Source organism: Stylophora pistillata, chromosome 2 (genome assembly GCF_964205215.1).
Source record: "Stylophora pistillata chromosome 2, jaStyPist1.2, whole genome shotgun sequence".
Classification (NCBI taxonomy): Eukaryota; Metazoa; Cnidaria; class Anthozoa; order Scleractinia; family Pocilloporidae; genus Stylophora; species Stylophora pistillata.
In genome coordinates this window covers 39,060,923-39,075,758 of record NC_142520.1, presented here as the reverse complement: position 1 = coordinate 39,075,758, position 14,836 = coordinate 39,060,923, and the positions used below count along the sequence as shown (strand labels likewise).

General features: G+C 38.2%; 1 protein-coding gene across 1 annotated transcript in view; it reads right to left on the bottom strand.

The window, feature by feature from the left end:
• Positions 1 to 14,836, bottom strand: part of LOC111346636 (uncharacterized) — an 84,593-nt gene that overhangs the window by 64,536 nt on the left and 5,221 nt on the right. Inside the window, exons 2-3 of the mRNA XM_088751161.1 lie at positions 14,306 to 14,568; positions 13,572 to 13,686 (exon numbers count right to left, since the gene is read on the bottom strand). Of these exons, the coding sequence (XP_088607287.1) occupies positions 13,572 to 13,686; positions 14,306 to 14,568 (378 nt within the window). The remainder of the gene's footprint in view (positions 1 to 13,571; positions 13,687 to 14,305; positions 14,569 to 14,836) is intronic.

Below are 14,836 nucleotides of genomic sequence, written 5' to 3'. Positions count from 1 at the left end.
AGCGGTACGCATAGCTTTGTTACAATACAAGTTTACTTTTGTCTCTATTGTGATCAGTTTTTAATGCGTGCATAACTCTGTGACAGTGTGAGCTAGTTTTTGTATCCAGTATGCACCTAGTCCAGTTTAAAATACACACATAACTCTCTAACAATGCAAGCTTAGTTTTACTTCCAATATGCGCTAAGTCCAGTGTCAATTGCACACATTACTAAGATAGGTCGGGATCTAAGTCATTCTAGTATACGCCTTGTTCAGTTTCAAAGGTAGGCATTACTCTGTTATAATGTAAACTTACTGCTTTTTCTAATATACCCTTGATTTGAGTTTTAAATGCGTGTAAAACCTTGCTACAACGTGGGCTTAGTTTTGTTTACTGTGTCAACCAAGTTCAGTTTTAACTGCTTGCATAAATCATATATTACAATGTGAGTCTAGTTTGTTTCTAGGGTTTATCAAGTTAAGTTTTAAATGAGCTTACAACTCAATTACAATGCAAACTTAGTTTTTTGTGTGCATGACCCAGTTTTAATATCATATGAGCTTCATCAGTCCATGCCTAGTTCAGTTTTAAATGTGAATATTGCTCAGTTAGAATGTGAGCTTAGTTTTGTTTGCAGTGTACTCCTAGTTCAGTTTTAAATTCTTGTGTGTAAGTCAGTTCCAATGCGGGCTTAGTTTCAGGCTTTAGCCTAGTTCCCAAAACACCCAGTATCAGATGAACACATATAGTTCATGAGTTCTTTTTCCTGTATGACTGCAACACTTAATAATAACGTACTGCTTCATTCACAATTGCTTGTTTTTCGCCTGATGCTTGATTCATTCACTCTTTACATTTCGTTATGGTCTTTACTTGCTACGTACTATACTTTAGATAGCATTTAGCAAGTGCAGAGAAACAGGGCCACAGAGAGTCGTATCTAACGAACTTGTTTCCTTTAAGATACATTAAGCAATAAAGTATTAAGAAAAGATAGACGTAGAAAGCTTGTATTTTAGGGCTGATTTTACAGGCTGATAGTAATCGAAGCGTCCCTTTTTAAATGATAAACACCAACTATTCCCTTAGTTATACCAGCAAACGAACGCAGTCTTCAACCAACATGGGTATTGGGCATTTATCTTCCTAGGTAAGGGTATTCCCAAGCTGGGCTAGGGAGAAACAACAAAAACAGGACTACAACAACAATAACACCAGTAACAATGTATTCGTTAGCTACTTTACGTCATACAAATTGATATATCATTGGGATTAAACGCAACTGATTTTTGAAATGAAATTCAAGTTGAAATCTAAGAATAGAATTGAAATTATCTCAAGAAAACAGTTCCAGTCCTTTAACTCTTAGTCAGATATTATTACATGTAATCATCATACTTCTTATCCCTTTCACCTATAGTGTTTCCCGTTTTTTATGAACTTCTATTTCCTTTACCATTGTGAAAAGATGATTTCTTAACATAATCGATAGAATATTGCAACTATACATATATGAACGAGAACGACTAAATAAATCATTTTACTAAAAACCGACTAGAATTTCAAACGCTTACTGATAAGAACAACAATATCTGGATCTTCTTGAAAAAACAACTTCAAAAACCGTGGAGCGCTATTTAGTTGAAATTGGAGCGTCGTTATATCCAAATTCAGTAGGAGCCGAAATGTATCTTAAACTTATACCTGACTTTCTGCAGGCTAACCACATGTTACCCACCTCGTAGTGATTTTTTTTTTTATATTCGTGAACGCTAAAATAAGAATCCATAAAGTAGAACTACTTTCATACGAGAAAACTTCTTATAGTTTTGTCGTCAAATGTACAGTGCAGCCTACTGCATAGTACCATGTAACAGTTTTCAACAGTTCAGTGTACAGTGCAGCCCACTGCATAGTAAGATTTAGCAGTTCCAACAGTTCAGTGTCGTGTTCTTGAGCACAATGCAAAGGACTGCATAGTAACATTTAATCTTACTATGCAGTGTACTTCACTGTACCTAACAACAATACACTGAATAGTACAGTGTAGCGCCCTATATAGTAATATTTAAGAGTATTTTCCCAGTTCGGTGTTGTTACTCAGTTCAGATGTTCTGTAAGTGCAGTCTGTACAGTATGGCGCACTGCTGAGTAATATTTGATAGTTGTGAACAGCTCAGCATACAATGCATTGCACTGCTTAGAACATATTTAAGAATTTTTTTAGTTGCAACGCTACCTGTGACCGTAAGTCTTTGTTCTTGAGAAATAATCGTTTATCTCCATTGCGATTTCTTCGATCTGACGATCACGTTTCAGATTATTTGCTTATTTTACTTCAACCATCTACCACCTTTGCGCTTTGAGGTGACAATGCGGACGGTTTATTATGGCACGAACTAATCTTGCACGATTCTCAATATTTCACTCATTAAAATTTTTCAGAAAACTCAGTCGTTCTTTTCGCACCCTCATTCTTTTTCTGAGGCCCGTGCTAAACGTTCCAACATTGTCATCGAAGATTTGTTGACTCAATAATGTTAAAGCATTTAGCATATATGCTTGTCCAACATTTTTTGTAGGACTAATGTTTGAGAACTTATGAAACGTTCGTCCAACAATTAATGTTGAACAAACATGGATGTTTAACGCCCCAATAATGTCAGATCAACAAATGTTATCAAAGAAAGTTGGAACGTTTAACCCGGCTTGATACTTCTCAACTCGTGCAAAACCATCTCGCGCACGCCTTTTCCAAGGATTAACCTCTAGTTGACATTCTTTAACAGTTCAGAGTATTTTCGTGTAGTGGAGAGCATTTCAGAGCAAAGACTACGCGTTATAGCTTTGAAATGTGCACGTTATCAACCTTTTCATTAAACTTTCATGTTTCTATAAGCTTATTGTTAAATCGTGCGTTTACAACCGTAAAGGATAGAACACTCTCAGAGGAACTAAAACGTAGAACGTATACAATTAACATGGACACAGGGGCACCGAGAAGAGGACAAACTATCTATTTAAAATAGAAATACGATAAAACGACGTAGATGTGTGTTTTTCAGGTATTGAGCAGTTTGGTAGTAGTTAGAATATAATTTGAGTATTTACTACCGTTGCAAATACTCAACTACCTACTGAGTATTTGTTACCGTAGCAAATACCCATTAATGGTGGCAAATACGCACTAGCGGGTATTTGCTACCGTAGCAAACACTCAGTGGGTAGTTGCTACGGTAGCAAATACCCATCAATGGTAGCAAATACGCATTAGTGGGTATTTGCTACCGTAGCAAATACTCAGTGGGTAGTTGCTACGGTAGCAAATACGCAATCAATGTAGCAAATGCCCACTCGAATCGGACTCTCTCTCTCTCTCTCTCTCTCTCTCTCTCTCTCTCTCTGTCTCCCTCTCTCTCTCTCTGTCTCCCTCTCTCTCTCTCTCTCTCCCTCTCTCTCTCTCTCTCTCCCTCCCTCCCTCCCTCTCTCTCTCTCTCTCTCTCTCTCTCTCTCTCTCTCTCTCTCTCTCTCTCTCTCTCTCTCTCTCTCTATCCCTTCGTTTAATAAAGGATAAAAAATGGGCGACAATTTGTTTTTCGATGGGAAAACTTTTGGAAGGAAGGTTGTCGAGCAAAGTTTTACCAAATTAGATTGGTAACATAATGTCTTTAGCTTCTGTCGGGTTAAAAGCACGTCAGTGGTGGGAAACTGTTCATTACAATTTGACTGGCGTTTTGTTGCACTCGCTAGCACCAATCCATGGTTGAGGAATTGTGATTGAGGAATTGGTTGATTTATCTCATTAATTAAATTTCGCTGAGGGATTATTTGCCCTCAGGCGTAGCGGAGACTGTCACAATCGCTTACAACTGAACAGAAAAAGGGTATGGCATTTTAAGTGGCAATGTATGCAGAACCCACCCTCGCCGAAAAACGATTGGAGATCGTTTACAATATTCATACGTCTACTCACATTCTGCATCACGCAAAGCACTTCAAAGGAGAAAAACAAACCGATCTCTTTTAAGTCGCATGACATTTTTTGATCCAAGTCTAGATCTCCTCAAAGAAAAACGCGCACTGACCAACAATCAATCAATCAATCAATCAAAGTTTATTGTCTAACGTGAGGCATGGTTGCCCAATTGCCCGAGCCAGAGGCTCATGTATGAAACGGTAGACTATAAATTAACTATAATTAAAGGTATATTATTAGAAGTACTTAAAACTTTATAGGTAAAAATATATAAGTTTAGAGTACGAGTGATAATTGTAAAATTGTAGGTGATTAATATTAAACCGATTTAAAAACAAAACTCTGTTTTAAAAATAATTCTTCCGCCTTAAATTAAAAACAAAAACGACAATTGAGGGCCAAAAGACAAAATTTTTACAAGAGAAAACTGGTGTGCCTGCCTAGTACATCAAAATACTATATTTTCCTTTATTCTTTTCGCCGGGCTGAACCGCATTTTGATTCTTTTTAAACACATCTGTTACCAAATAAATAGGAAGCTGTAAAAATACTACAGCCCATGTTCTTTTCAGGGCTGAACATCGATTTAAATATTTATGATCACTCAACTGCCGAGAGTAATTGCCGCCCATTAACGAAAGTTCCACAGGTTATCATGCAAAAGTAGAATGAAACAGTTTTGAACCGTGCCTCTTCGCACAAATTCCCCTACAGCAATTAATTACAAATTACAAATTCGGCCAGAATAGACTTTAATCCACATATACCTAATTACCAATTCGAACAGGTGCCAATTCCTCTTTCTTGTGGAGGTGTCAGTATGTACGTTGACGCCAGTTTAAATTACACAGTCCTCGAAAAAACCCCTAACGAGGCTTTCCAGGCCTTATGGATTGAACTCGAATTCTTAAAAGGTAAAACTGTTATATGTGGTGTAATCTATCGGTAACATACTTCTCCTGAACAATTTCAAACATATTTCGATATGACAATAGAAAGACTAAGCTCTACTAATAAACCGATATATGTCATGGGCGACTTCAACATTGATCTCCTCAAATCTGAAACCTGTGATTTTTCTCATAACTTTCTGCTGTCCCTGCAAAGTTACTCCTTTTTTCCAGCAATTGACAAGCCTACAAGAGTCCATAATAATTCTGCCACACTTATTGACAATATTCTTGATAACAGAATTGGCTTTAAACTCTTCAGCGGCAACATTGTCTCAGATATAAGTGACCACTACTCTCAATTTTGCATCATCCATTCTCCATCTTTAAAATCTCGCTATCAGGTCTTTCACATCGCAATATGGATTTAGAGAGAACTGCTCAACTCAACATGCAATTCTGGATATTCTAAATACAATTCAAAACAACATTGATAAAAAATTATATTCCTGTGGCATTTTCATTGACTTGAAAAAGGCGTTCGACACGGTTGATCATTTGATTTTGTTGCATAAATTACACCATTATGGAATTAGAGGATTGATTAATGACTGGTTCTCGTCATACTTGTCTGTCAGGATGCAATCAACCCAAAGCGGTTCTATTGTCTCTAGCAAAGAGAGAATAGTGTGTGGAGTCCCTCAAGGTTCTGTACTTGGTCCGCTTCTTTTCTTAATTTATGTCAATGACATGCATCGTTCCTCTAAAAAGTTTGACTTTTACCTATTTGCTGATGATACCAATTTACTATATGCAGAAAAAGATCTAAACAAACTTGAAGTTGTTGTCAATGAAGAGTAATTAAAGTTGTGTGAATGGCTGAATTCAAATAAATTATCTCTTAACGTATCTAAATCTAATTTCGTTATTTGTCATCCTTATCAACACAAACTATACCGATAAGTAAACCTTAAAATACTTGATAATAACTCCGAGCAATTGGTATCTCTTGAACGTAAGACATATGTTAAATACCTAGGTGTTCTAATTGACGGTAATCTCTCCTGGAAGCACCATATTAACTACATTTCCACAAAAATAAGCAAAGGTATCGGTATTACTGCAAGGCTAAGACACTTGGTACCGCTCACTACTCTTATAAACATTTACCGCTCGCTCATTGAACCGTATATTTCCTATGGTCTCGTTGCTTGGGGCCAAGCCGCGAATACTCATCTAAAGAAAATCGTCACTTTACAGAAGCGGGTTCTTCGTCTAATGTACTTTTTCGATTATACATCTCACAGTGCTCCTCTTTTTAGTAGTTCGAGAATTCTACCGATAAAAATGCTTTACTTCAAATTGGTTGCCTCTCTGTTACATGGTATCAAAAATCGCTGTGCTCCTCCCAATCTTTCTGAACTTTTTACTCACTCTGAACAGGTTCATTCCTACTCTACTCGTTTCTCAGGCGAGAACAAATCATCAGTTGTTTTCCTTTTCTAGAGTTGGTGCGAAATATGGAATGGCATCCCCCCTGATATTCGTAAGCTAAGGAAAGCACCTTTTAAACGTGAGCTAACTCACTTGCTTTTGAAAATTCTTGAAATTGAGGATATGAATGTTGACTTGCGCTACCTTGACCTTTCTAGCTTATATTTGTATTTCAACTGATTAGCTTTCTCTTTGACCTGTTAAAAACTCCCTTGTGTGACTGGCCCAGTTAAAACCTTTAACATGATTATCACTACTATTATTTATTATTTATTTTTATTTGCTCATTTATTTATTTATTTCATTGTTGCGTGTGTGTGTGCGTGTGTGTGTGTGTGTGTGTGTGTGTGTCTGTGTGTCTGTGTGAGAGCCTATACAGTGTCTGTTTAGGTAGCCAGCCTAGAATAGCTTTGCTAACTGCGGGCTACAAAAGCCTTTATTTCTTTAATTAAAAAAAAAAAAAAGTCAATGTTGTTGTTGTTGCGGATCTCGATTTCTTTAATTTATTAAAGATAATCATAAAAGTAACTTCAGCCACTTTAATATCCTGAATGAAAACAAGTTCCTTGCCGAGCAGCTCACCGGCCACCATGCTGACTGGTCCATGACTCAGAGTCAAAGGTCTGATCAGAGTATTTAGCTGTCACAATTTAACTTTGGCATTGTCTTAGCAGAACAGATAAGAGCCCTTTTTGTGTCCCAAGCCTATAGATCATGGTTAAAACATGCCGGGTACAACGCAAATTACTTGGTAGTCACGTCACGCAGTATAATCAGGCTATCCTCAAATGTCATGACACATCTGGGCTTAGCTAGGCCGTTCCCGCCACCGAATCATTATACAACTGTGAAAATTGCCAGTTATACTACGATTGCGTAGTTATTTCTAAAGATTAAATTTTGCGAGAGAGTCCTAATTTAACACTGTTAACGCGCAAGCAGCACGGATCCTCGCGCCTGGAAATATTTTCATTGTTAACTTTAATTAATTTCACATTTGAAGCTAAACGCCTCTTCTTCACTTGCTCATGGAGTCCTCTCGCTTTACCTTGACAGACCTATGGATCATTATACGCTTTCCCGGTGAGAATTTGACCTGTAATGGGTAACCAATCAATTTCGACGCAAAACTGAAAAAAATTAAAGTTATATTTAAAGTTTATATTCCACGATGATTCCTGATAAAGTCCAGTAATTCTCTTTAATAGGTTTTTAATCTAAAATATACAAACAAAACTAGCATTGTTAACAATACTTATGTTACTTATATTGACCTATGTGCAACACAAAAGCAACTTGAAGAAACTAACATTACCTTTAGTGTTTTAATACATGTATGCCCTAGTGGTATATTTTCTAACAGCGATATTCAAGATCAACCCAGCTTGAAGGATCATCGTTTTAAAACAGACTACTATTCTAAAGTACAATCGCATCAGGTTCTGAGTATTCCCAAGTTATGCACAGTTTTATCCCGATTTCTCTGGCCTGCATCATGTAAGGTTCATTTTCATGAAGATTTGAAGTGAATTAAATCTAGATTCTTGTGTTGGCGATTTGAGAATTAGCTATTAATCATAATGATTAAATTACTGATAGATCTGAAGATTTCTAATTCAATTTGCATGCTACTATGCAAGGCCGTTGTTGCTAAAAGAAACATCAGGTTTCAGGCCGGGGGTTGATGAATGAATTCCTTTTTTTCATTGCGCACATTCTATACAATATTCAAAGGCGCAGTACCCCCCCCCCCATCAATTTGATAGACACTACACAAAGATAGACCACAACACCAGGCACTACGTGCCCTACTCTTTTCGAACAGTGTGTAGTTTCTTTAACGTCCCACAAATTTTTATCACATACAAGGGCCTTGTGAGACGGGACCTCCATTTATCGTCCCTATCCGAGAAGACTAGAAAGTCTAACCATTTGCAGATATTATTACAAAAGCAGCACTTTCTTGTCAGTTATTTAAAGACCCTACGTGTTGGTCCGGCCGGATTTGAACTCACGACCTCCCGCACAACAGTCCGGTGCTCTACCCATTGAGCTAACCGGGAGGCGGTTCGTATTTTCTTTTTTTTTTCTCCTTTGTTTGTTTCTTCTTTTGTCGTTTTTCTTTTTATTATCTTATTATACATTATTTATAATTGTGGACCCAAGAGTTATCCCTGCAAAAGTTATAGCTTAACTTAGTTTGAAAGTTGTTCTCGGTTTTCGTTTGTTGCGATATTTCTATTTCTAAGATAATCATCACAAGTGATTCCAGACGAAATGGTGCAAAACCTTTCAAAGTACATATTAATTAGCATATATACCACCACCCACTACCTTTCTCCATGGGAATTTCGCATGTCATCTGATACGTTTTAATTTATTAATTATTACCAAGGGCTTCGAAAAGCTGATCTTAGATAGTAAATAAACGTTAAGTGCAACCTTTTTTCTCATTATAAAGATCATATATTATTTGTGGAGACATGTTATCCAGAGCAAATTGCGACTCTACCAATGCTTAAGTGCTGCTTGTCTTCATCCGGCAACGACGTTTGAATAGCTACTCGTCGCTAATGTTGTGGTATAGTGACTTGTCACTGATATGTCTTAGAGCACTGTTGTTGATGCATTAATGCTCCAAGATGGCGTTGCTCTACCACAGATCTGTTTTGTTATTGGCTGGACTTACTACTCCGCCTTTAAGTTGCAGGTATTCGCGCTTACTCTCGATTCCTCTGTATCTTCTGATATTGTTTGCATAAGCTATCAACTTATCGGAAAATTGAGAAAACTCACACCGATAGCAACGATAATGCAGAATTAATAAGCGACAGTGACTAAACACAACTTTCAACACAGTTCTGGAATACCTTTTCCACTTCACGTTTATCCTGTGTAACTGTTTTATTATACTGCAGCGAAAGGTGTGTAGAGATTAGATTTAAAAAGTTTCTTTAGTTTTTTGGTGATGCTTATTTTCCTACTGTACGCAATGCGTACACACTTTTTTTCCAATAGAACTCTTTCATGCATTACTTAAGCACGTATATTTCCACCCTCAAACAGGGATGAATATGGTGTGAGACAGGATAAAACCGAACATATCTGGCTTTGAAGTCAGGTCTAAGTGAATGCCTCACGATGCTTGTTCTATCTGAGTTTCCTTGAAAGACCTGGAATAAAGAAAACCGACAAAAAAAAAAAAAAAAAGAAAGAAACTGAGCACCTTGTTGTAGTCCACCAATTCTAAAGTCCATTTAAACAAGGAGGTACTTGTAGGTGAAGGAGGGAAGGGAGGGGATGGAGGGGGCATCTGACCATGTCTCAACAGCTCACATCATCAACATAATGTTGTGCTTTTTTGTTGCGGCCGGAATTTTCTAAACGGAGTAAAATTTTCTGTCACTTTTCTTGTTTTGATCGCTCGTTTATACACCCTCCTATACTCATAGAAAATGTTAAAGATGGCACGAATTCCTTAGCTTTATATCTGCTTGCAAACTATCCGTATCCGCCACAAACTCTTTGATTTTTACTTAAAAAATGTCAATTGTTGTGCTTTCCAAACCTTTTAGACATGTGGTTCTTTTTTAATGCATTTAACAGATGGCTATTTTGTTTCTCCAACTGTGCAATATTTCTGGTTCACTAGTCACAAGACTTTCTGTCCCACCGTAAAATAACCATATGCATACTGTACTCGTGAATAACAACAATTCACACTCTTGCTTGCAATGATACAATGTTGTAACTCAATCACGTTATTCACAGACCAAATTGGATTCCCCTTGCCCTATAACCATTACTGATAGTCGTTGATCAAATCAACGCTTTATTTACTGGTACTTCCAAACCTTTGTCTTATTCGTCTCCTCGTAGGTGTTCCAAGTTAAACCGTCAATGGATAGGCGCAGTTTATAGCTGGTAGTCCATTCCAAAAGTTCCTCTCCTCCTTGAGTAGCCACAGCACAAACAGACAGCACTGAACCCATATCTACTTGGAGGTAGTCGGTTCTATTAAATTTAGTCTTAGGACACCACCCTCCTCGTCCCCTGGTTTCATTCAGTCGGCCGAGGTATGAAGCATAAAGATCATCTTTGATAAGAAACACACTGCTTGCTGTCATTCTGGCATCTGGAATTGTGTTGTTGTCTGCCACACCAACAGGCCCACATGTGTTTCCTTTTCTATCTGGAAAAGTATGATATGATAAGTATACACTTTGGGCACGTATGGTATTACTTTTCTCTCGAATGTGATGGTTCACCAACAAAATACATTAAATACCTGTACAATTGCGTCCATTTCCAGTACATTCGGGCTTACAAGTACAAACGTACGATCCGTTGCCGTTGGCGTAGGTAGCATTCAGGTGACAAGAGTGATTTCCTTTACATTCGTCAATATTTGAGACACCACAAAGATATTTTGCACTTTTTTCATTTTTGTTGCTTTAAAGTGGATAAAGAATCTCAGTCGTGCGATGCTATTAATCGTTGCAAAGGATAAAACAACGGTTTCTCCTTTTTGTGTTTTACGAGTTAGATATTGTAAACTAACATTTCGTCACAATTATTTTTAACCCACCACTATAATGGCTCTGAAACAGGCAAAATGTAGATCATGGTGAACCCTTGCATAAACATGCATGGGTAAGGCTGCTTAAAATGCAGCACGTAGCACTTAATAGGATAATAGTTCCTGCTAACGATGCTTTATTTAATGCTAAGGCTACTATCATGTAGCGTGCGATCGAAGTCATATTTCTGATTCATTATTCGCTCGTACCTTGGCATGACTGTCCATCTTCGATGTATTCTTCCCTGCAGGTGCAGTTGTGGGAACCGTCAGTGTTGGTACAGTTCGCATTGACGTCACAGAGATGGTCTCCGTTACTGCACTCGTCGATATCTGAAAGTAAAAGAGATGTCGGGGCAATCAATAGAAGCAATAAAGCCCAAAAAACCAAACAAACAAAGGAATAAACGAACAAGAGTATATCGCTGAAAAGTATATCAGCCGTGATATATAAAAAAAAAAAAAAAAAAAAAAAATAGGCGACTTCGGTGAGTTTCGTAAAATAAATGCTAGCTAGAGAAGTGTCCACATGACTTGCCATCAGTATATTGCCATTTTCATCTCATAGATGGAACAGCATTCAAAAATTCAAGAAGTAACATCTACTAACACGATAGTTATTGTATAGTTTCTAAGTTATTATATAGTTTCTATAGTTGCTAAGCATTTCTATAGCTGACATTCCTTTGTCGATCAGCTGGTTAAGTTTGCTCTCATAATCTATACTATCATTCACTGACTCGTCATTTGCTTTGGACTTCAGGTCCAGCATTTCTTTGAGCATTTTGATGACCTCAATGACACCTTTGATCAACATGCCTTGGGCTGTTTGTACCCTCGAGTCAAAGGACCTCGTGTTCGGCCTCAATCTGTTCCAAATAAGCTCGTCCACTTTTGTGACGACCAAACTTTCGCAGTTTTGTGGTCGGACGATTTTTTCCCCTTCTCCTTTGAGCTTTGATTCTTGAGGTTTTTACAATTTCAACATGAGTCCGTTCACGATTGTAGCAAGTTTTTCGTTGACAGCAACATCGGTCGGCTCTGTCTTTGTGAGGCGTTGAGCAATTGCGTCGAGTACATCACATTTTTTATCTACGTTTTTCGACCGTTTTGCAGCGGTTTCTGTCACATCGCCATTTTCATTGTCACTCTCACTCCTGTATTCTCCCTCGGAGCTCGCCAACAGATTATTTTCCTCTGTGGACCAAGTTCTTTCAATAGTATTTTGCAGTTTTTCAAACTGCTGAGTCAAAGTTGTTTGGAGAGTAAGCATAGAATTCGTTAGCATACTGCCAACTATTGACAGCTCACTCTGTAGTGTTATGTCATTTTCGGGCGCGTTTTCCGACAAACCGTTTGAAGTAGTGTTTTCTACACCACTAGTGCCCTCTGACCTGGGAACCTCGTTCCCGCCATGAGGGAGCTTCTTTGCCTTCTTTATAAAAGAGGTTTTCAAGGCGTAATCCTCAATATGTTCAATATTTGACATTTTTTCACGCCTGATTCGAACGTTCGTGACCAATCTTGCTAACAAGCTAACGTGCACTGATCTCGCGCATGCGCGTTGCAATCTCACATGGTCCTCAAATGTGGTGATTTAGAAGAATTGCCGCTGTTAAGAATTTCTTAGGTGCAGCCCAGGCTCTTCTTAGTCCCATAACAAACGAGTGAGATAGGTGAGTCCTAGATCATCAAATCTATCTCAAAAACACGTGAGGATTGAATAAAACGTTTAAAGCTGTTGTGCATGATGTGCAGAGTTTTTATGATTTTCAGCGTTGATAAAAAAGCATTCAGTCATCCATTAAGCAATTATTCTACTAGACCATCATCTTCCGAATCATATCAGGTTACCATTTATGGTGCATTAATTTGGCCAGTCAACCAAGTGGCCCATCACGCCGGTGCTTAACTTCGGTGTCTGTAACATGAAGCGACTAGGAGTATTTCTACTCCCCCTTGGATGGGATGCTAGACTATCGCAGGGTTACCCCTCCCCCCCCCCCCCCCCAGCATTAAATTTGCCAGTAGCCATTTTTAATTAAACACCTGAGCGAAGAGAGGCACTGTGAGAGTAAAGAACACGACACAATGTCTCCGGCCGGGGCTCGAGCCCGGACCACTCTATCCGGAGTCGAGCGCACCGACTATGAAGCCACCGCGCCTCCAACAATTTCGCCCAGTTCTAAAAGGTTTTATCGCGCTGATACGACAAAGCATCGTGTTCTGGATAGGAGAGTTCAAATCCATTGTTCTACTTTTCCACTGAATGCCTGAAATAGACTGGTCCTAATGGAGGTGGCTTGAGTTCTTATTGATATCAAAAGACTCCACCTAGGGATATCTAGAGAATAATACATGAGTGCACCCGAGGCTGCAACTTGAAAAAGGCAGGACGATCTTTAAAAAAGAAAACGAATTTTACAAGTAACGGAGCTGGTTACAGCTCCTTCCTGTTCACCCTAAACAAGACATAATACCCAGAAATTAGAAAAAGAAAAAGAAATTGGATATTGCGCCCCTAAACCCCTTTTCCTCGGCATTAGGTCACTGTTAACAAGTGAAAGAAGTACAGCCGACTTTGAATCTTAAACCACCCACTGTGTTGCGATTAAATACAAAATTAATTTCTATCAATTCAAGTCTTACCCACGTCACAATCGTGGCCAGTAAATCCAGACGCACATAAACAGCGAAATCGTTGTCTTGTAAATCCCGAGTGGCAGGTGCCGTTGTTTTTGCATGGAGATTGAGCGCAAAAGTTCTTAAAAAGAAAAAAAATGGGATGTCACAGGTAGTTGCCCAGAGAACGTGAGCGCACAAAAAAAAAAAAAAAACAAATCGGGAAGGGGCGTCTTTAGACAGGAATTAAAGAGTACAGTGTCGTTCCTAAGAACAGCACTTAGTAACCCCAGTCATAGGTCGGCTATATCGTTATATCCATCGTTGTGATCTTCTCCTGAGCCATGAAATGGATTTAATTATTTCGATTAAATTTAAACGTAGTATATTCAAGCTTCGAAAAACCAATTGAATAAAAACTTTTGCGGTAATGCCTTAAAATGACCCATTTATTTTTGCCTACGAGAATTATCATGTAAGAGGCATGGATGTGCTTTCTTTATTAAAACAAAGAAAGCGATCAATTGCCAGTTTACTCAAGGCCGGTGACGCATGGTTCTAAACTGACAAATTACATACTTTTGTTAATAGAGTTGGGTGTCCACAAGGCACTCAAAGGATTTTTGTTCTTGGTAACTGCTTATTTATAAAAGCACTTGCCTAAAATTGTTTAAGAATAACAAATAATGGACGAAAGTACCCCTCTGCTCTCATGAATCGCTAGAAGAGAGAGAGGTGCAATTAACAGCTCGTCCATGTACCTTAGTTCCATGGTACACATAGTTCGCTGCTTCCACCAGATCTTTATCATGCTCTTTAGCCGTTGAGTTATTCAGTTCACAGTTGTGTTCTTCTGCTCCATTTTCTCCAAAATAAAAGTTAACACTGACGCAGTCATAGTCCAGGTAGCAACGATATTCACACGTGTCCCTGTCAATCACACTAGTATTTCTTACGGTGTGGTTAACAAGACGTTTTCCCACAAAGAACAGAGTCGGTGGAAATGCTAATATACGGCATTGATCTAAAAATTGAAATCATTAAATGTTAAATAGCGATATGGGTCATGAATTCTAAAGGTCGCAGCCGTTGTTAATTAAACTCGCTTTTCGAGCGCTTGGGACTTATATTGATAAGTATGACATACTCAGTAAAATGCCAACATCAAATTATATAAATTCTTTAGTTTTTTCGAGCCAAATAGATCTCTAGAAAAGGATCGCATGACCTCCAAAAGACAGAAAATGTATTTTTTCTTTCTTTTATATAAATGCAAATCATTTTCATGATCA